We start from the raw sequence: 20,463 nt of genomic DNA, 5'->3' as shown, positions 1-20,463 counted from the left end.
ATTATTGGAGAAAATATTTTCTACTTTATGTACTTCAATAGCTAGAAGCTGATTTAAAAATAAAAAAACAGGAAATTTATCAAGATCAACATCAGCCTATCTTGTTTGATGGGGAGGTGGGGTGAATACAATGCATATTGGCTGATACAGGGTGATGATATTGATATCAGTGGTGTGTGCATCATATTTATTGACATGCAGCACTAATGATTAATTCCTTTGCAGCTGTCAGTCAGAACAAGGTCACCCTCTGCAGCTTCTGATCAAGGTCTGATTTATTATCGCGTTAGGACTTACATGCATATGATTTGATAAAAATTGTGTTTCTTGGTTCCATTATATTTCTTTATGCAGCCTTATAGCATTCATGTTACTGTTAATGTCCTTTTTTGTCTGCATAATTTCGATGAACTATGTAATATGGAAGTTCTGATTTCAGTGGCACCACAGATGTGGTGATGTTCACAGTGAGAGGTTCTGTGCAAGGTAAAAAATGCCCATATTTATTTTTGTCCAGAATTGGACTTGGTCAGATTGAAAACCTTTAAGCCATTTTGGTCTTCTTCGTTAGTTTGTTAACACAAGTTAGTAGTGCAGACGTCTTTTGCTATCTGGTTCCCGGTTGCTCATTATTTTACTTTGAAAATTCGGTCTGGTTGTGAAATGTAAATAATAAAGTTCTTGTTTGCAATTTAATGCACTAATTATGCTACTTGTATTGATTGAATACTTTGACTAGCTGTTGTTATTGTTTGTGAATGTTGATTATTTGTTTAACCCTTCTTCTTTCTCTCTCTCACACACACACGCAGAGAAAACACGTCTTTTTTGTACATATTGACGTACATATTAGCTATCTGCACCCATGCCTTTCGAATTACTCTGTATGTCTAACGTTCATGTTATTGCCAGTGGCAGAGTGAACGTTTACTATTTTCCTAAATAGAGTGAACATGATACTAGGCCCAGACACCCAGTTAAACGGATTAAACCGAGATTGCAAATTAGGAAGAAGGGTCAAGCAGTGATGTGGAGCACAAACAAGAAATGGTGTTTTGTGGCTCATATAAAGTCCGAAGCAAGGAGTGACTGCAGTTGTAGGAGACAGAGGTGTGGAAGTAGTTTAGAACTGAGAGAGAAAGAGCCAATTTACCGTGGCATGTAGTACTGCCACCAATCCTAAGTTTTCTTTCCAAACAATGCTAGTGTAATCCACAAACTTTCTGATTAAAAATTATGAAATTATGTTATTTTCTTAATTATAAGCCCCAAAAGACTGCTAGTGTAATCCACGTTCTCTGATTAGAAGTTATGAAATTTGGTTATTTTCTTAATTAATGTAAGCATCAACATGATTGACAAATTGACTTGAGCATAAAAACATTTACATACATAAGAATAGATGATTGTATGCTTGTTCTTCTTATTTGGAAGAACATTTTGAATGCTTTTTCTTGACTTTACTCTTCCAGAGAACCATTGGTTCTGAAAAATCCAGGAACGATCTATCATGTACTGAAATTCAATTAAAACAAGTCTGCTGAATTTCCCTTCTAAAGCAGGTCCTCAAACAATATGCAGTTGTCATCTCTAAATCGACTCTCCACTGTAATGTGCTTGTGTAATAGCAGAACTTTGAAAGATGCCTGTTTCCCCAAATTCATTGTTTGAGCTTGACGTCACCTCATTTTCTGTCAAGCTTGGACCTGATATTGAATGCTGATTCTTCGGTTGAGCTAGGGAGTGCTTGAGAGCTGCTGAAGCATAGCTTTGACCTCACAATTCAATCATTTATTTTACAAATACTTTATTGTCAAATGTTTCTCAATTCTGTTTTTGATATTTTCTTTCGAATTTGCAGTGCTATAGTTTGATCTGGCATGAGGCTACCTTTTGAAAAGTTCTTGTACGATTTTCTATTTCCGTTGTTTTCTTCTTTGGTTTGATGTCCTTTTAAAAAGGGATTATTTTATCTCATTTTGCATCGCTTCATTTGCCGTGATTACGTCACATTCTTGTCTCTCTTAATTTCTTGAGGTCTTGTCATTACTTTGCATTATGTGGTTTGTCTGTTGGGTGTGTTTTTTTTTTTATGTTTTAGCTTTATTTACTTGTAGACTATGACCAGAAGGCAGAGGATGCAGTTGATTACGAAGACATTGAAGAGCAGTATGAAGGGCCAGAGGTGCAGGCTCCATCAGAAGAAGACTTTTTGCTTCCAAAGAAAGAATACTTTTCTGCTGCGGTTTCATTAGCTTCATTACACCAAAAAGCTTCTGTATTTGACGAAGAAAATTACGATGATGAAGAGGATGATGACAGAGATGTTGCAGTGGTTGAAAATGGTCCAGCTGATCAACCTGATCTTCCCGCAGGTTTTTCTTTGTTTATGGTTTTGTCTTTCTGTTTTGGTATATGTGGTCCTGTAAAGGGAAACTCTGTTATTTGATCCCGGCGATTACTTGAATGTTAAATATGACTGGAAGAACTTAAGTCTGGGATTCAGTGGACTCTCATTTAGTGTGCATTTTTGTCTTCTTTGGGGCTTAGAAATGTAGTTGAATTTATATTTCCTAAAAAAAAATCAGTGATACCTACATTTTGTTTTCCATATTCTGTAAAAGATTTGGGGCTTATAGCAGTCTTCCTTCAGGTGATTATGCTGTAACTCAAGAGGAACAAGAAAAGTCTTCTGATGTTGATCCAACATATGTGGAATCTCTTGAAACTACAAATGGTGACAGAGATGTGGAAGAATCCCAAGAGGTTAGTCAAGAACCTTTCTCTTGTGCAATATTACTGCTTCACTAAGATGTATTTATGCTGATTTACTTAGGTTTGGTTTTCTTCTCCTATGTGTACATGTAAGTGTGCATGATATGTATGGTTGCTCTCGCTTGGACTGGTGCTTCAGTGTGGCTCCTAATATTCATGTTCACTCAAGTTATTGACTTTTTTAACTGTAATGGGAGATTGTTTATGTACGAGTAAACTTTGGATGTGAGATATGCAATATAATCTGGGTGTGTTTCTCTTAACCGCGGGAATAAGGTAAATCAACTGAAGAAGAATGACTTTGATGTACCTAGAAATATATGAATTGAGTAAAAAATAATAAATAACATCTGGCTTTCTGCTGCAATTCGAGTTTTATCTGATTCAAATCTTCCTGCATTTATGTCTTGACACATACTTGTGACATATAACATGCAGGCTGAACAAGAGGTCCCCCTGCCAGAGTTACATGAAAAGGGTGGTCCTTCCTTACCCGTGTTATGTATAGAAGATGGAATGGTGATTTTACGTTTCTCAGAAATTTTTGGTGTTCACGAACCGGCCAAGAAGCCAGATAAAAAGGTTCATCCTAGATATACTGTTTCCAAAGGTAACTTCCTTCTTAAGTTTAAGAATATATATAAGGTCGCATTCTCTAGATAATTATATCAAAATTTAATGCAAGTTTATATATGAGATTATAATCAAAATTGGTGGTGAAACTCTTGTAAATTCCCCCTTTTCTTATTCTCTGTTTCTTGAGCAAGTTGAAAGGAGCTCATTTGTTAGTTGAAAACTTACATGGTCGGGTTGAGGCCAATCTGGTATTGGCTAAAATGCAATGATAACATATACAAACTGACCTTATGCTTGTGGGAAGTCACATAACTTTATTTAGGTCCTGTATTTATCTATAATTCTTTTTTGGTTCTATCAAGTATGTACTGAGATGCATAATCCTGGTCCTGTTATGTGCTTATATGGGTGTAGTTTTAAACATGACTTCAGCAAATAGGCTCGGCCAAGAAAGGGTTGTGTCAGGTTCACCTGCAGGCTGTGGACAGGAAATCTGTGCCAGCTCAAATGTTTAAAGCTGGCCCTAGAGTTTGTTGACTTGACATTAATACGATTAATATTGTGATACGAGCATGTCTAGTTCTACTGCCAAAAGAAATTATGAAATAGATTGCTAGTGAGCCCATGCATCATTTGTGTCAAAAAGCGGTCAGCTTAGAAGACAGTTTTAGAACATGAAAGACTTGTCACTATTTCTTATATCTTTTTTTTTTTTAAGAAAAAAACCTGCTGTTTTCAAATGATATCTAGGAATGTTTATTTATTCCTGGTTTGTGGCTTTAAGATTAGGATTAGGATTTTTGCTGGTTCCTATGTTGCTTATTGCAACATTCAAGTTACTGCTGATTGTGGTGTAACATTTGCAAATATGTCACTGTTTGATCTTTTCTGACTTCATCATTCTGTTGGGACTTACATCCGATGCTTCTATTCGTTGTAATCCAAGGTTGCAAGATGGTGTTTTGCTCGTTTTTTACTAGTTGTTTATCAAAAAAATAAAAAATGACTGTTTACTTCCCCCCCTGCACAGATTTGCTCAAGTTAATGGATACTACAGATATTGCTGAAGAGGATGAGGAAGCTTTTCTCAGAGGCTCATGCCAAAGATCAACTCCCAGTCGACCATGCAATATATCTATGGGAGAATGTGGGAGATTGAGAGATGGAGGCGTAGATATTAATTCAAGGTCCAGCTTATCATCATCTGTGGATGATGTAGACCACGTAGACTCCTATGTTGCTGCTCGTCCAATGAAAGAAGCCGCCACGAGCAATCTCTATTTATCAGATGTGTCAACATTTGACCCTATTTTTGATCCAATAGAGCAGTATGATTGGGAAAATGACATAGTTTGGGGGAACTCTCCTTCGCCATGTCATGAACACAGGGAGAGTTGTACTATATCTGAGGTTGAATCTGAAACCTTGACCACTGGAGAGATTGACATTGAATCAAGGAAGAAATCACTGGAGTTGGTAGGTGACGATGAAGTTGGTCATAGCCTTTTCCTATGTAGCCATCCCGTGTCTGTGGAGCCTTTTGGATCTGGAAAATCTGTTGATGGGATGCTGTGCCCAACTCAAGAAAGAAGTTATCATCCTCAAATTCTTAGATTAGAATCACGTCTTCATTTAGATAATTCATCTTATCCAGAGCCTGGAGAGACAAATGGGAGTGAAGGATTACATAAAAAAAATGTTTCAGAGCATTTAACAAAACCATCCCCAAAAAATGTTGCACTACTAGAAGGATCATGGCTGGATAATATCTTTTGGGAACCAATGCAACCTGCGCCTAAGCCAAAGCTCATTCTTGATCTCCAAGATGATCAAATGCTTTTTGAGGTTTTTGATAATAAGGAGGGTAGGCAACTCTGTGCCCATGCAGGAGCAATGATCATTGCACGACCAGTGAGGTCGGTTTCTGGAGAACACCCAGATGCTCATAATCAGGGAAGTGTTTCTGCTGGGCATTTTAATATTTCCAACGACAAATACTACTCCAGCAGGAAAGCATTGCAGCAGTCAAAGTCACATGCTAAAAAGCGTGCTCTCCATGGTATCAAAGTTATGCATTCAGTGCCTGCACTGAAGCTGCAGACAATGAAAACTAAGTTGAGCAAGTAAGAACAAGTACTTATGTAGCTGTTTCTGTTTCTCTTTCATCTTAATTTTCTATAAAATGAGTTTGTCTTATCTTATATAGTTAATTTTCCTATCAATTGTTCTTGGCAGTGTTCAGTAGCTAGATAGTTTGCTGCTACTTTTCCTGAACATCAAGGCATTCTATTGCTGGCTTCGATTGTTTGATCCCTCCCAACTCCTTGGTCCTTTTTTGGTTATAAGGATGCTATCTATGCAACATTGCTCTCATATCTTCTTTTATATGCAAAGGTGTGAATAACGGAACATAACATGCAATATAAGGGTCTTCTGGGACATGCGGACCTGCCTAATGTCCAATTACTGACAACTCTTGACCAGCAACTTGGAAATAGTGAAATAGTCTTTAGTGTATCTTGATGTGCACTTGTGTCATAATATTACTTCCCTGAGATTGACTCAATTGTATTTTTTTTTGGATTGGCTTTACTTTTCATTTTTTTTTTAATCGAGAAATATATTCATATGCTTCTTCTATGATTAAGTCAAAGAAATAGTTTTAGAATCTTTTGTGAGATTAATTTTGCACCTTTTTTACCTCCTCCTAGATAGGCGGTTTTCTATAACATATAAACGAGCAATGAAGGGCAGTGTTACACTAAAGTTTAAATCATATTATATTTTGTTAGTAAAAGAGTGACGTGGATTTGTTCAGATACCTGTTTGAATTTAACCCTGGGCCCTGTCATACCTTTCACCCTCCCCTTTATTTTTCTTTCTAATAGTAGATTAATTTCCTTTTTTTAATGAAAACTCTAAATGAGTTCTACAAAATAAAAAGAAAAAATGTGAAAGCAAAGAATTGACTGAAAGACGGAATAAATTGCGTTCAGTATAGCAGGAATAAAACTAAGAAGCTATATTTGAAATAAGTTATATGAAGTATGAACCTTCTGAAATGCCTATATATTGGGATCTTCTTATCTAGTATTGGAGATAAGGTAGACATTCTTTTATTACTTTTAAGTTCCTGATATCTCATGATTGAACACACTTTTTTCCTTCTGCAGCAAAGATATTGCTAATTTTCATAGGCCAAAGGCCCTATGGTTTCCCCATGATAATGAAGTTGCTGCCAAGGAGCAGGGGAAGCTCTCTGCTCAGGGACCTATGAAGATTATATTGAAGAGTATGGGAGGGAAAGGGTGCAAGCTGCATGTAGATGCTACAGATGCCGTATCTTTCCTCAAAGCAAAAGCATCAAAGAAACTAGGCTAGTAGACATTCCAACGGGTCTTTGTTTCTTTTTTGTTGATTTTTTCACTTCATTAATTGCTTCAGCTGACCTTTTTGATAAACTTTGTTTGTTCTTCATCATTTCAAAGAATATGTTGTTATGTAGTTATTGTATGAATCTTTTTTGGTCATATATTTTTCACAATTTGATCATTTGTTGCTGGAAGGACTGTTTTGCTGACCAAAGAGTCAGACCACGGGCAGTACTTTAAACTTTAAGAATCACAACATCATCAGATTTCCTTAGTCAATCATTTCCCTTGCAGATTTTAAGTCTTCTGAAAGAGTGAAAATATTCTATTCGGGAAAGGAGCTTGAGGATGACAAAACTCTTGCCCAACAAAATGTCCGACCAAATTCTGTGCTACATCTTGTGAGAACGAAAATACATTTGTGGCCAAGGGCTCAAAGATTACCTGGTGATAACAAACCTTTACGCCCTCCTGGAGCCTTCAAGAAAAAGTCAGAGCTTTCTGTGAAAGTTGGTCATGTATTTTTGATGGAGTAAGTTGCATTCTACAATTTGTGAACCTTATTTGCTTTAGCTTAGTATATAGAGAAATAAGTATTGCAATTGAAGTTCTGGCCATGGCTTATTGTCAGTGTTGCCCCTCCGCCCTCCCCCTCCCGGTTCTCATTGACCTTTGAGGCACTGAATTTGTATTACCTCTTTTAATAATTTCATTTCATTTTTTTTTCCTTTCTTAACTAGGTACTGTGAGGAAAGACCGTTGCTTCTCGGAAATGTTGGGATGGGTGCAAGACTTTGCACTTATTATCAGAAACTGAACTCTAATGATCAGACTGCTGCTTCATTACGGAATGGAAGTCATGGTTTGGGAACCTTGCTTACGCTGGAGTCAGCAGATAAGTCGCCCTTTCTAGGAGATATTAGACCTGGCTGCTGCCAATCATGTTTAGAAACAAACATGTATCGGGCTCCTATATTTCCACATAAGGTGTCAACCACTGACTATTTGTTGGTGCGCTCCTCAAAAGGCAAGCTCTCTTTAAGACGCATCGATAGGCTGTATGTTGTAGGCCAGCAGGTGGGCTTCCTCTGTCCCTTTTTTTAATTTCTGCAAGGGAATAATTGTCTCTATGTATCTTCTCCATAATGTTTGTGCTTGAGAATCTTGTTTGTGAGCTTTCTGCTGCATTGTGCTAATTCTATGTTTAAAGTACTTAAAATACTTGTGAGCTTTCCGTGGCACTGTGCTAATTCTATGTTTGAACTCTCGTCACAAAAAACGGCGTTATTTTAAAAATAACGCGTATTAAACGTTAAAAACGACATCCCTGTATAAACGAGAATATACTGCGTTTTTTTTTTTAAAAACGGTAAAAAATAAAAGACGCATATAAAACGCGTATTAAACGCGTTTTATACACGTCTTCCACGTTTTTTTAAAGAGTGAGTTTTTTAAAGAAATGGCACGCGTGTAATATTTGTAAAAGAATTGGTTTTTTTAACTTGGACGCTCCTTTTAATGGCAAAAATGTCTTTTTGAAGATGACGCGCATGTAATATTTGTAAAAGAATTCGTTTTTTTTAACTTAAACGCTCCTTCAAATGGCAAAAACGTCTTTTAAAAGAAAAATGGGGGTTAACTTCCCGCCATCCTCTCCTTCGTCTCCCGAGAAAATCTCTCTTTTTCCCTTTTTATTTTTCCCTTTCACCCCTCAGCTTTCTTATTTTTCCCTTTCCCTCCTCAGCTTCCTTGGGATTTGTTGTTCACGTTGAGGGGAAAAGTTTATTAACTTTATTTCTCTAAATTTTTAAGTTGGCATAAATTTTTAAGTTGGCAAATTGTTTCAGAGGTGTACCTAAAATTATTTGTTGCTTATCTAGCCATTTTCCAATGTTTTTTTAATTTCTCATTTATTTTATTTTTATATAATTGTTAGGATTTATTTATTTATTTTTTAAAAATTTACCGTCTTTTTCCCGTTTTATTCTCGAGATTTTTTTCTTCGCCGTATTATACTCGTCCACGTCTTTTGTGACAATGGACTTTGAAGTACTTAAAATACTGAGTACCAGTCTCATCTTTCACATTTACACGCACATTGGAGTGTGTGATTTTGTATGTGATCAGGACCAGAATTTGATGGTTAAAAATGAGAGAAGCTGAATTGATCAACTTGAGGTGTCATAGTACTTGGGCACGTTACTTTTTAATTCATCAACTTTTTTGATCCTCAGGACCAAATTTGATTTGTTCATCTTTTATGATCTCCAGGAACCTCATATGGAAGTAATATCCCCACAATCAAAAAATATGCACACGTATATTGGGAACAGGTTGTTAGTATATATCTATCGTGAATTTCGTGCTAGTGAGAAGCCTGGTTTCCTTCCATGTGTTCGTGCTGATGAATTGTCTGCTCAGTTTCCTAATATGCCAGAGTCCTTTATACGCAAGAGATTGAAACATTGTGCTGATCTGCAGGTATTTCTGCATATATTCTATATTGGTTGATTCTTTATTTTCAGTTCATGTTGAAAACTTACATTTGCACTTTGTTATAGTTCTTTTATGTTATTAACTATCTGTATGCAGTTCTGTTGATCCTGACCAATCAATCCTTGTGGCTTGCAGCGGGGATCAAATGGTGAGCTGGTATGGGTTATGAGGCGTAATTTCCGGATACCATCAGAAGAGGAACTTAGGAGGATGGTGTCACCAGAAGATGTCTCTCTCTCTCTCTCTCTCTCTCTCCCCCCAACCCTTCTTTTTTTCTTCAAAACACACACACATCAATGAAAAAAAAGACAGGAGTATTCAAAAGCTATTTGTATTGATATATATCTTGGCTATGTTTTTTGATTTTTTTTTTCATCAGGTCTGCACCTATGAAAGCATGTTAGCTGGTCAGCACCGACTTAAGCGCTTGGGGATCAGCAGGCTGACGAATACTGTTGGCCTTGCATTTGCTATGAATCAAATTCCAGATGAAGCTATTACTCTTGCAGCCGCATCACACATTGAGAGAGAACTGCAGATAACCTCATGGAATCTTAGCAGCAATTTCATTGCATGCATAGCACAGGCTAGTTCACATTTTATTTCTTATATTTTACCTATTTCTACATCATTCTTATGGGCTTTGTTTTCCATTATTTTTCATTGAATCTCTGTGTTACTTTTTAACACTTTCTTCAAATTTCTTGCTGTTGTTTGAATGTCTTTGAAGCATCATGTTAGAGTAATTGTCTTCAACAGTATATTGGTTATTTGTTGTTGTTTGATACTCATTGCCGTGGCATGTGGTTCTACCTGCTGTATCATTCAAATTTATCATGAATCTTTGCATCTTTCCCAGAGGTTAACTCATGTTATGCAAGATACTCTCAGAATCTCCCTATATCAAAGCTGAAGAAGGTTGGCAATTCATTCCTCATTTTGCAGGATAGGGACAATATTGAGCGTCTAGAAATTACAGGTGTTGGGGATCCTTCTGGTAGAGGCTTGGGTTTCAGTTATGTCCGTGTTGCACCCAAAGCACCAGTTTCGAGTGCAGTGGTTAAAAAGAAGGCAGCTGCTGCTCGTGGTAGTTCAGCAGTTACAGGAACAGATGCAGATCTTAGAAGATTGAGCATGGATGCTGCACGTGAGGTATGATTCATTTTGGTATTCAGTCAAATGATTTCTGAAGCATTATAGATTCATCGTTTTTTGCAGGCTTGCGTTGTGTATTCTATGATCAATTTGATGCCTTCCATGCTTATTTGTAATCATTATTCTGTATGATGTGTGTGTTGAGAAATGTACTTTTGTGTTTTCACCTGCTACACTTGGTATTTCTCTTTTCTGTATTTCAAAATTTCAATTATATTAAAAAAAAATTGTCAAGTACAAAGGAACTCATGATTGGAAATACAAGCAAAGGCCCTTCCATGAAAACCAATGGGAGGGATCAGCTTGTGGAGCTCTTTTTCTCCTTTTCCCCACTCTTGCTCGTTTTCTTTTTATTCTTCTTCTTCTTCTTCTTCTTCTTCTTCTTCTTCTTCTTCTTCTTCTTCTTCTTCTTCCCCATTCTTGCTCTTTTACATTTTCTTTTTCTTCTCCTTCTTCTTCTTCTTCTTCTTCTTCCCCACTCTTTTTCTTTTTCTTTTTCTTTTTCTTCTTCTTCTTCTTCTTCTTCTTCCCCACTCTTGCTCTTTTTCTTTCTTTTTCTTTTTCTTCTTCTTCTTCTTCTTCTTCTTCTTCTTCTTCTTCTTCTTCTTCTTCTTCTTCTTCTTCTTATGGTCCATCTGAGCTACCAAATGTCATTCTGATCATGAGCCACATCCTTCTGAGCCTGATATTGTGCTAGCAAATGCCCTTCTGAGCCTTATCCGACTAGTTTGTAGTTCTAGCAAGTGGGTGAGCCTCTCCCGTGTATCCATTTTCATTGGTGAAGGATGCCTTCAGAAACCAGCTTTTGGTGAACTTTCCTTGAGGAATTATAAGTTGTGAAAGGAAGACTCTTTATTAAGCAAATATTTGAAGAATGTAGGTAGACAATGTTGGATAAGTGAACAATTTGTCAAATGTGTAGTGGCTCCTGACAGCCTGATTGGCCACTTTTAAAAGGATGGTTGTCCCATTGAGGTCATTGATGGGATTTTATTGAACCAGAATTTCTTTCTGCAACAGTCTAGCCTTCAACATGATGAATGAAAGGGTGTAACTTCCTACAACTGTTCAGATCTCTGAAGTAGATATTTAAATTTTAAAGTGATGGTGATTTTGGATATTTGATGGGTGGTGGAATCCACCACCAAAGGCATTGGGGGATTACAAATTCTCAATTATTTAGTTCTAATTGGATCCTTAAATGAGTTTTCTGAAGAAAAGAACGGAAATTATAAGGGAATGTCTCAAATTATAACATACATGAATACTGTGGTAGAATGAGCTAACTTTATGAACTAATGCCTTCTGTAAGGTGAATGAGTTGAGTAAGTTCTGTAAGAATTCCCTTGAGACTTCAGTTAAGGGTTTTAATTGTTTTCAGAAACTGAATTTTGAAGATAGCTTCTTTTAATAAGGTTTTCTAATATGATTTACATTTATTGAATTATAAAGTAAGACATCTTTCGCTTTCCCAAATAAGTTTAGAATCATTCAAATGGAAACCTTTAAAATGGTTTACGTTATAAGTTTCACAAGAAGTTTTTGTGGTTATTGGTTGTCCTATATTTTCCTAATGGTTTTCCTTCATTGACGTTCATAACTAGGTCCTTTATACAATCTAATTATTAGTTAAAGTTATTTGCTTGCAGGGCATTATAGCTCATTAAAGTTTATTATCTTTTGAGGGTCACTTTTGAAGAGAATGAAGGTTTTGATGTATGATTTGAGGCAATATGTGACCTGAGCACTGGTACCAGATGCAGGTGTGACATTTTCCAGAAACATTTTTGGGGGTTTTGAGTGGGGCGCTGTTATAAAATAATGGCTGTGATAATATCAAAACAACTAGTTTAGTTTTAGATAGCCAACAACAGCAAAATAGCAAATTTTCTATTACGATATCATGATATTGAAAATGATTCTAAATTTAAAGCAATAATGAGACAACGGTTTTAAATGCGTTGTGGTTGAATTGAAAATAAATTCGTAAATCAACAAACTTGACATGATTGCACAATCAAGTTACCAATTAATCAAACACTAGGGCAATGAGGAATGGTCAACTACATGACCAAACTGTATAATACAATATAAATTGATGGCAAAAGCAAAACAGAAGTGTAGAAGTGCAGCATGCCAGACATGAGTCAAAATTGTTCAAGGTAGTGAAGTAATGAATTTGTGGCTTTGTGACTCTTTTTTCCATCATTATCTTCGATCAGCTCAATGTCATCACCATTGTTTTCTATGAAGTTCTTCTAACTATACTAGTACATGATTATGAACTATTTTGAATTTGTATCAATGTTTTTGTAACAAAAATAGTGGAAATCTTGTATTGTCGTGAATTTTTATTTCTTAAGATTTTCTCAAGAAAAAACTCTTCTTAATTTATACCCGTACAAAACCTCATCAATAAGAACCTGAGAACGTATTTGTGACAATAATATTAACTACAGCCATAACTATAACTAGAATGAAAAAGGATACATGCATATGTAAATGTACACTTCTAATGCAAGTTATATGCAATGTCTTGAAGAATGAGGAAGAGAAAATATGCATAACAACGTGTACAGAATCTCATCAATAAGAACCGAAGAATGGTATTCGTGACAATATTATTAACTATAACCGTAACTGTAACTATAAAATTATAAATACAATGAAAAGGGATATACATGCATATGTAAATATATACTGCTAATGCAAGTTATATGCAACGTCATGAAGAATGAGGAAAAGAAATATGCATAACAGGAGAAGGAAAAGAAAAACTGCCTCATATGACAAAAAAAAAAAAAAGAGAAAAAATATGCTTTAGACAGCAGAAAGGAAAAAAAATAAGAATAGAAAATCTAGACTGTGGAAGAAAGGGTCTAGGTTGTTGAGTGCCTAGGTCCCTAGGCTATAACATAGCCATTTTCGTATTGCATGTCATCTAGGAATGGCAAGCCTAGGTGACCATCCAAGCCTAGGGGGCATTAGCACATTTTTGGATGTAGGTTCTTTAAAACCATATTTAAAGTGTCTGTTATACTCTTAGTCCAAAAATATGGCATCGTTTTCCTGATCAGTGTTGCACAACTGCATAAGAGAGCATTATCTGTAATAGTCTATTTATTATCACCAACTTCTTTGGTCACTACTATAAAGAGCTGTGTCAAATATTCGACATCTTCATATTCTCCAGATGCATGAAGTGTTTTTGAACAACATAGTCACAAATATCATTCTTGGCATTTGTTGCAAGGTTTTTCTCTAGAAAATTTTGGAAATTTTCAAAAGAAATTGAAAAAAAAATCTTTAGATAAAATTAAAGTAAATGAAAAACTAAATAAAATAAATTGCAAATCTTTTTCCCTTCTTTATTTTCCCCAATCTCACTTTCTTTTTTTTCCTCACTCATGCATGTAGCACCATGAAGCCAGATGTAATTACGGTTAGTAGGTAATATTTTTTCTCTTTTATTTTGGTTATTGTTTATAACATTTAAATTTAGTCAAACATTATCTCGGTGAAAGTGTTAACCGACATATCCATGAGGGTTGTATAAATTAGTCCTTAGGAAATTAGGACATCGACCATCTTTGTTTTCCTTAACATAGAAGGTGGTAGAGGTTACTTTGTTCCTATGACAACCTGTCCAAATCTGGTCCAAGTGCTTGGTTCAGGTGGATCCCAACTGACCCGATATCCGACTTGTTGGCACACTAAAAGAAACAAGCCAAGCCAATTGTTAGTGGCACAGTAAAGTTTATAAATCCCTAATTTCTTCTCATATCAACACAGGATTGAAACCAGTCATTTCTACCTCTATGGATGTTACAATGCACCACTTCTTGAGCACACACATCTTTGCATGTGGGATCCCAAGTCCTAGTCTTAAGCTTATCTCTGGTACCAAACGTGAGAACTCAATTCAAAACAGACCCGATCCCTAGTTCAGCAGATCCCACATTACCCAATAGCCAGCTGATGAGGTTTATATGGTGTCTCTGACATGGTAACTGTTATGGAAGCTAAGGAACTTAGATTAGATGCTATAAAATTATTTGCATTGAAAAAAATTGAAGCACTATAATTGTTTGTGTTGTAAAACAATCAAATACCTCTTGCATTGCCCACCGATTAATTGGTGAGGCATTGGTAAGCCAGACTTTGTCTTGTTCTAATTATCTTGCTATTCATGGCCTATTTCTTGGTAGTTGCATGAATTTTATGGAGCAAAATGTAGGCATCAGAACATCTAGTAATCAATTTGTTTTGTTTTCCTAAACTTTTGCAGTTTAGATGTTTGTGTTCTTTTTGTGATAGACATGCAACAAGTGCATAAGGTTTGTACTTGTATTCCTCTGAAGGTTTATGTGAGAGACCAAAGAATTATAATCATTACACAGATGGGTAACATGAATCAATGCATTGTCTAACTTTTACCCTTTAGATTTACTTTAATTCCCTCATAAAGGTACTTCATTCAGGTTCTTCTCAAGTTCAATGTTTCTGAAGAGCAAATTGACAAAATGACTAGATGGCATCGTATTGCTATGGTAAGGAAGCTCTCAAGTGAACAAGCTGCATCAGGGATCAAGGTTGACGCAACAGCTCTCAACAAATTTGCCAGAGGACAGCGCATGTCTTTCCTCCAGCTACAGCAGCAAACAAGAGAAAAATGCCAGGAAATTTGGGATCGGCAGGTGCAGAGTCTATCCACCACTGACATAGAAGAACTTGAAAGTGATTCTGAAGCAAATAGCGACCTTGATTCTTTTGCTGGTGATCTTGAAAATTTGCTTGATGCGGAGGAGTGCGAAGATGGGGAAATGGGGAATGATGGAACCAAAAGAGATAAGCCAGATGGTGTTAGAGCACTAGGAATGCGGGGGCATAAATCCCAAGCTCAAGCAGAGGAAGAAATTGAAGATGAAGCAGCTGAAGCTGCAGAACTTTGCAGAATGCTCATGGATGGTACAACTCACTTTGGTCTAGAACAGTCAGATTATGATTAGTTTCCATGATAGCAATGACATATGTACTAGTTTAACAATGTTTTCAGTATGTTTTTTTTTCCCACTTCTATGATCTCATGATTATCCATGATGTGTCAAGTTGCATGCTGTTTTTCATTTCTAGTACTTCCTATATTTCAAAGTTACTTTTGCATATCCTAATTGAGGCAAGAGGAATGGAGCTTCTTTTCTGGATTTTGCCACATGTAAGTATACTCCTATAGAATATTGAAATGATTTTCTAAAGGTTAATTTTTGCTTTCTTTTTCTCCCCCCTCCTCCTTTTCTTCTTTTTGCTTTTTTCATTTAACTCCTATTGGTGAATTTTTTCTTAGATTCTCGCAGTAGTGAAACAAGGATTACCATCTGTCTCGTGTCTTTCTGTAATCATTTCCGTAAAGGACAACTCCTACTAATACAGTAAGTCCCAATGTTTTATCGAGCTACCATTGGGTGTCTTAGAAGGTTTATAGCACCACAAAGGGCATGTGTCAAGCTGACTAAAAAGTGTATCATTATATCTTTTGCATGTTTAGCATCAAATACCACAACTCAGACTAGTTAATTGGCATGTAGCTTTGAAGGGGGTCATATTGTCTGACTTCCACCCTGATTTCATGTCAAGATAAATGTGTTCATAGCAAAACTAAGTGGGATAACTTTGCAGCTGGTTGTGTTTTGGCTTGGTTTGCTTCATCCCACGGCCTTAATTGAGAAAGCAGTATGTAGAGGTTGGATTTCTTTTTCATTTGTTTACCAGCCTAATTCCTGTCATTATTGAGCAGATGATGAGGTTGAAAGAAGAATGAAGATAAAGGCCCGTCCTACTGGGAAGGAAGAAATAGACATGACAAGCTCCCAGGGAATTATTAGTCCTGAAACTGTAGCTTCCTTGAAATCCAACAAAAACTTCAAGAATGTGATTCGTTCAATGCCATCAGAAGGCTCATTTACCTTGAAGGAGAGATTGATCAGTGAATCAAAGGAGGTGAGAGACTGCCATGGCTGATTCATTTGTGACAGATCTGTTTTCAACCTTATAAAATTCTATCTATCCACAATATGCTGTTTCATCTCTTTTTCTTTTCTATTTTCCACTACTGGTTGTGATGGCAAGAACAGCATGAGAATAGATGCTAATTAGAAGATCATATGACTTCCTTTGATGCAGGTGGGAAAACATGGTTTGAAAACCCATCTTTCTGTTAAGCAGACTACACCTTCCATAGAACTTAAGAAGTCTAAAAAGATTGCAGATGGCACCAAGGTAAGCACTGTAATTAGATTGTCTTACTTTCCATATTATTGCTTCTCAAGTTGGGATCTTCCATACAGGAGACAGAGAGAAACTCCTAACATTTTATATTTTTTTTCTCTGAATGAGATCTCAATGCCGGCTATTGTTTCACTAACTATTTTACAAACTAGAATCCCTCTTTTGTCTGATCTAGTTCCTCCATATCTTGGGGAGAGGATGATCTTCCTAGCAAATATATTTCAACAAAAACATGCATCACCCTGCAGATTCACACTACTCTACCCTCCATAGGTTAATACCTATTGGGTAATTTCATGCTGACAGGTATTCATGTGCCTATATGATTCTGGAGTAGTATCATTGTAGTGGCCCCCATGAACTTTGAGAATGCTTTCACTTTTATTTGCGTCCAATATATAACTAGATCTCTCTCTCTCTCTCTCTCTCTCTCATGCATGATATAGTTGCACACTGTTTAATGTACTTCCCTGCTGGCAGGAACTATCTGCAGATTCTGCAGCACTATCATCTTGGCGGCTTTAAGTTTTTAACATGATTCCTTTTTTTCATTGTGTGGTGATCAGATTTAGTTTTTCAGTAAAAGTTCCCATTGCTAGTTTGAAGTGCATGTATTTAATTGATTTTTGAATGACTAGGTATTTAGCGGAAAGAAGCACAGTGATAAACCAGTCAGAGAAAGCTTTGTTTGTGGTGCATGCGGTCAGGTATGTGAGTTATATCCTAGAACTATTTGTTTTTTGCAGATGACCTTCCTTCTGTATCATTTAACCGTTGGGTGGAACAGCTAGGACATATGCGCACCAACAAGAATTGCCCCAAGTATGGAGAAGAACCAGAAAAACATGTTGAGAATGTAGAACGTGATGATGCTTCAGGGAAACCTCCTCTTGAAACATCAGCTCTTGTACCAAAAACTACTAGCAAGAAGTTGCTTTCAAAATCCTTGAACAAAGTACTGCTAGAAACAGAAAATGCCGAAAAACCAGGGGCCAAGTTGCTTCCCTTGAAGTTCAAATGCAGTGGTGTTGATAAACCTAACGATAAGAATGTATCTGAGGCAAGAATTCTTGAAAATCAAAAACCTGCTACTTCAGATGCTGTAGATAAAGGTGTTGCCAAGATCAGTAAGATTAAACTCTCCAGTTCCAGCAAAATGAAATCAGAAGATATCCAAACTGAACCTTCTGGTACTGCTCTTTCTATTCAGAAACCTGCAGAAATGGATAAAAGCCAACGTCCAAAGAAAATTATCATTAAGCAACCTAAAATAGTAGCAGAAATGGAAAAGTTGCCGAGCAAGATGGTCGTTGAAATGAAGCAGCAATCATTGAAAAAGGAAAAAAAGTCTGAAATGTTGAACTTAGACAAACTGCAGAAGAAAGAAAGTAAGAGACTGGCAGAAGTAGCAGTAAGTAGGAAGATTGTTGAAGAAAGATCATGGGAAAGAGAGGAAAGACTGAGAAAGGAAGAATTGGAAAGGGAGGAAGCAAGACAGAAGAAGATGTTTGAAGAAACCAAAAGAAAGATGCGTGAACAACAAGAAAGAATAGCTGCTGAATGCAAGAGGTACAGTGAAGCTAGGAGTAGGGATGTTGTTACCCACAAGAAGGGCAAGTTGAAGAAGAAGAAGAAGAAGCTGCCGCAGCTAGGTGATGTTCGTGTTGATGACCAAACGTTAAACAGTAAAGAGAGAAGGATACCAGAGAGGGATCGAGCAGCCAAACGACGGCCTTTACCTGAGGTTGGACGCCATGCATTAGATCATATCCAGCAGACAAAGCGTCGAAGGGGTGGAGAGGTGAATTTCTTTTTCTTGTATATGCTTAAGATGTCAACGCCCTCAAAATTCCAGTGATGAAATTGAAAGAAAAATAAACAACTCTTCCAAGTTTATAGCATGCATTTTGAAAAAATTTAAATTTTGAAGTATGATCCCTTCAGAAATTAATAGAGTATTTTATGAATTTTGATACTTTTCAGCCTGATATTTTCAAATAACTCAATTATATTTGTCTTGAAATGCTTAAATATCACAACCGTAGCAGTGGTTGAATCTAGTTGAATGTCGCTAGTTTGAGTATTTTGGTCAATGAATCATAGGATCACATCGCATGCTTGCAGTCAAGTAGAAGCAAGCCAAGTTGTTGATGCCTCCCCGTTCTGGTTTACAGCTATTTGCTTTGTCCTGAAGAGAAACTTTGTTGAAGCTTTTTTCCATGGAAGTACCTAGCTTAATTTGTTGAAATGTTGGTCTATCTTGGTGAAAAAGTTCTTGTTCGGTGCTGCTGGGCTCTAGCAGCATTCTTTGACTTGAAACTGTATAATACCCTTCATTTTCAGGCTACATACATTGGTTTAAGATAGCAATTTCACATCAGGGCGTGTATGCCAACACATAGGCAACGTATGTTCGTTTTATCCTTTACTTAAAAAGTTGATGAACCCATCTTGAATTTGATTTTGTGGATCGCTTGTATAACACATGCACTTCATTTTCCATCTGCAAAATGGAAGTGCAGTAAATGCTTCTTTTCTCGAAGGCAAACGGCTGAACCATGGATATTAGAAATTTGTTCCCTAGGTGGTAATGATTAATCTGGTAGCTGATGATCTGGCATTTTTTGCCTTTTGAAGTTCAAGTGGCCGATTGACAAAAGTTGAAAATTAGTTTAGGTTGAAGTGGTCTCATTCTGCTGATAATGTGTTTTAATCCCGTTGACAAAAATTGAACATTAGTTTAGGTTCAAGTGGTCCCATTATGCTGGTAATGTGTTATAACTCTCTGATATTTTGTTGGGGAGTTCTAACTGTAGCTCTTTTTTCCTTTTTTTGCATTTCCTTCCTGTAATTTGATATGATGATGATGATGATGATGACTGCTAGTGAGTTGCAGACAGATTGAAGTGACGACTCCAACCATTGTCTTTTTGTCTGCAGGTGGGCTTATCTAACATTCTTGAGAACATAGTGGAGAGGCTAAAGGAGCAGTATGATGTCTCCTATCTCTTCTTGAAGCCTGTATCAAAGAAAGAGGCCCCAGATTATCTTGACATTATCGCTCACCCAATGGATCTCGCTACCATTAAGGAAAAGGTTAGGAGAATGGAGTACAAGTCTAGCGACGAATTCAGGCATGACGTTTGGCAGATTTCTTACAATGCCCACAAGTATAACGACGGCCGCAATCCCGGAATTCCTCCCCTTGCAGATCAACTTTTGGAAATCTGTGACGATATGTTGGATGAGAATAGGTATGCCTTGGCAGATGCTGAGGCTGGAATTGAATATAGGGATACTTAATGTCCAATGTAAATTAACACAAATATTTTTTTTCTTTCAAAAGTAATAAAAAAGCAGTTTCAACTTCTTTGTACCTCCTGTGAGGCAGAAAAAACTAAGGGTCTTTTTCCTTGGTAGGTAGAAAGAACTTAAGGTCTTTATTTTTTTCTTTTTGAGATAGAGAACTGGGGTTAGGCAGATCGGTAATCACATTATTTGAGTCAACTTGACAAAAGTCATAATAAAAACAGGTTAGAACAGTACCATAGCAAATAAGCCTTTCAAGGATTTATGACTAGAGAAAATAATTGATAATTGGCTACCCCACAAGTGTGGTTATAAAGGGAAATTGGTAGGTCCCACATCGTTAATGGCTTGGATGGCTTAAATGTGATAATTAAAGTATTTTTCTTGCAATGTAACCTTATTGGTATGATCTTAAAAATCAGCTAATGAAAATTATTTATTAAGTTAATCATTTTTCGAAGTTTAGTTGTGTTCTTATAAGTAAAAATGAACTGCT

General features: G+C 36.6%; 1 protein-coding gene across 2 annotated transcripts in view; it reads left to right on the top strand.

Moving 5' to 3' along the window:
• LOC116257022 (transcription initiation factor TFIID subunit 1) overlaps positions 1-20,034 on the top strand; it is a 28,478-nt gene extending 8,444 nt beyond the window's left edge. The window contains exons 5-22 of one of the 2 annotated variants that reach the window (XM_031633614.2): positions 226-268; positions 2,129-2,375; positions 2,654-2,766; positions 3,214-3,385; positions 4,382-5,474; positions 6,525-6,727; positions 7,017-7,254; positions 7,463-7,799; positions 8,994-9,203; positions 9,354-9,446; positions 9,598-9,804; positions 10,164-10,370; positions 14,855-15,341; positions 16,168-16,370; positions 16,554-16,649; positions 17,297-17,365; positions 17,446-18,459; positions 19,599-20,034. In XM_031633614.2, coding sequence (XP_031489474.1) covers positions 226-268; positions 2,129-2,375; positions 2,654-2,766; positions 3,214-3,385; positions 4,382-5,474; positions 6,525-6,727; positions 7,017-7,254; positions 7,463-7,799; positions 8,994-9,203; positions 9,354-9,446; positions 9,598-9,804; positions 10,164-10,370; positions 14,855-15,341; positions 16,168-16,370; positions 16,554-16,649; positions 17,297-17,365; positions 17,446-18,459; positions 19,599-19,961 — 5,395 coding nt within the window. In that variant the 3' untranslated portion in view covers positions 19,962-20,034. Of the gene's footprint in view, positions 1-225; positions 269-2,117; positions 2,376-2,653; positions 2,767-3,213; positions 3,386-4,381; positions 5,475-6,524; positions 6,728-7,016; positions 7,255-7,462; positions 7,800-8,993; positions 9,204-9,353; positions 9,447-9,597; positions 9,805-10,163; positions 10,371-14,854; positions 15,342-16,167; positions 16,371-16,553; positions 16,650-17,296; positions 17,366-17,445; positions 18,460-19,598 lie in introns of both variants that reach the window. The other variant, XM_031633613.2, reaches the window with a different exon arrangement.
• The last annotated feature ends 429 nt before the right edge of the window (positions 20,035-20,463 follow it).

Source organism: Nymphaea colorata, chromosome 7 (genome assembly GCF_008831285.2).
Source record: "Nymphaea colorata isolate Beijing-Zhang1983 chromosome 7, ASM883128v2, whole genome shotgun sequence".
Taxonomy (NCBI): domain Eukaryota; kingdom Viridiplantae; phylum Streptophyta; class Magnoliopsida; order Nymphaeales; family Nymphaeaceae; genus Nymphaea; species Nymphaea colorata.
This window is presented reverse-complemented; position numbering and strand designations above follow the sequence as displayed.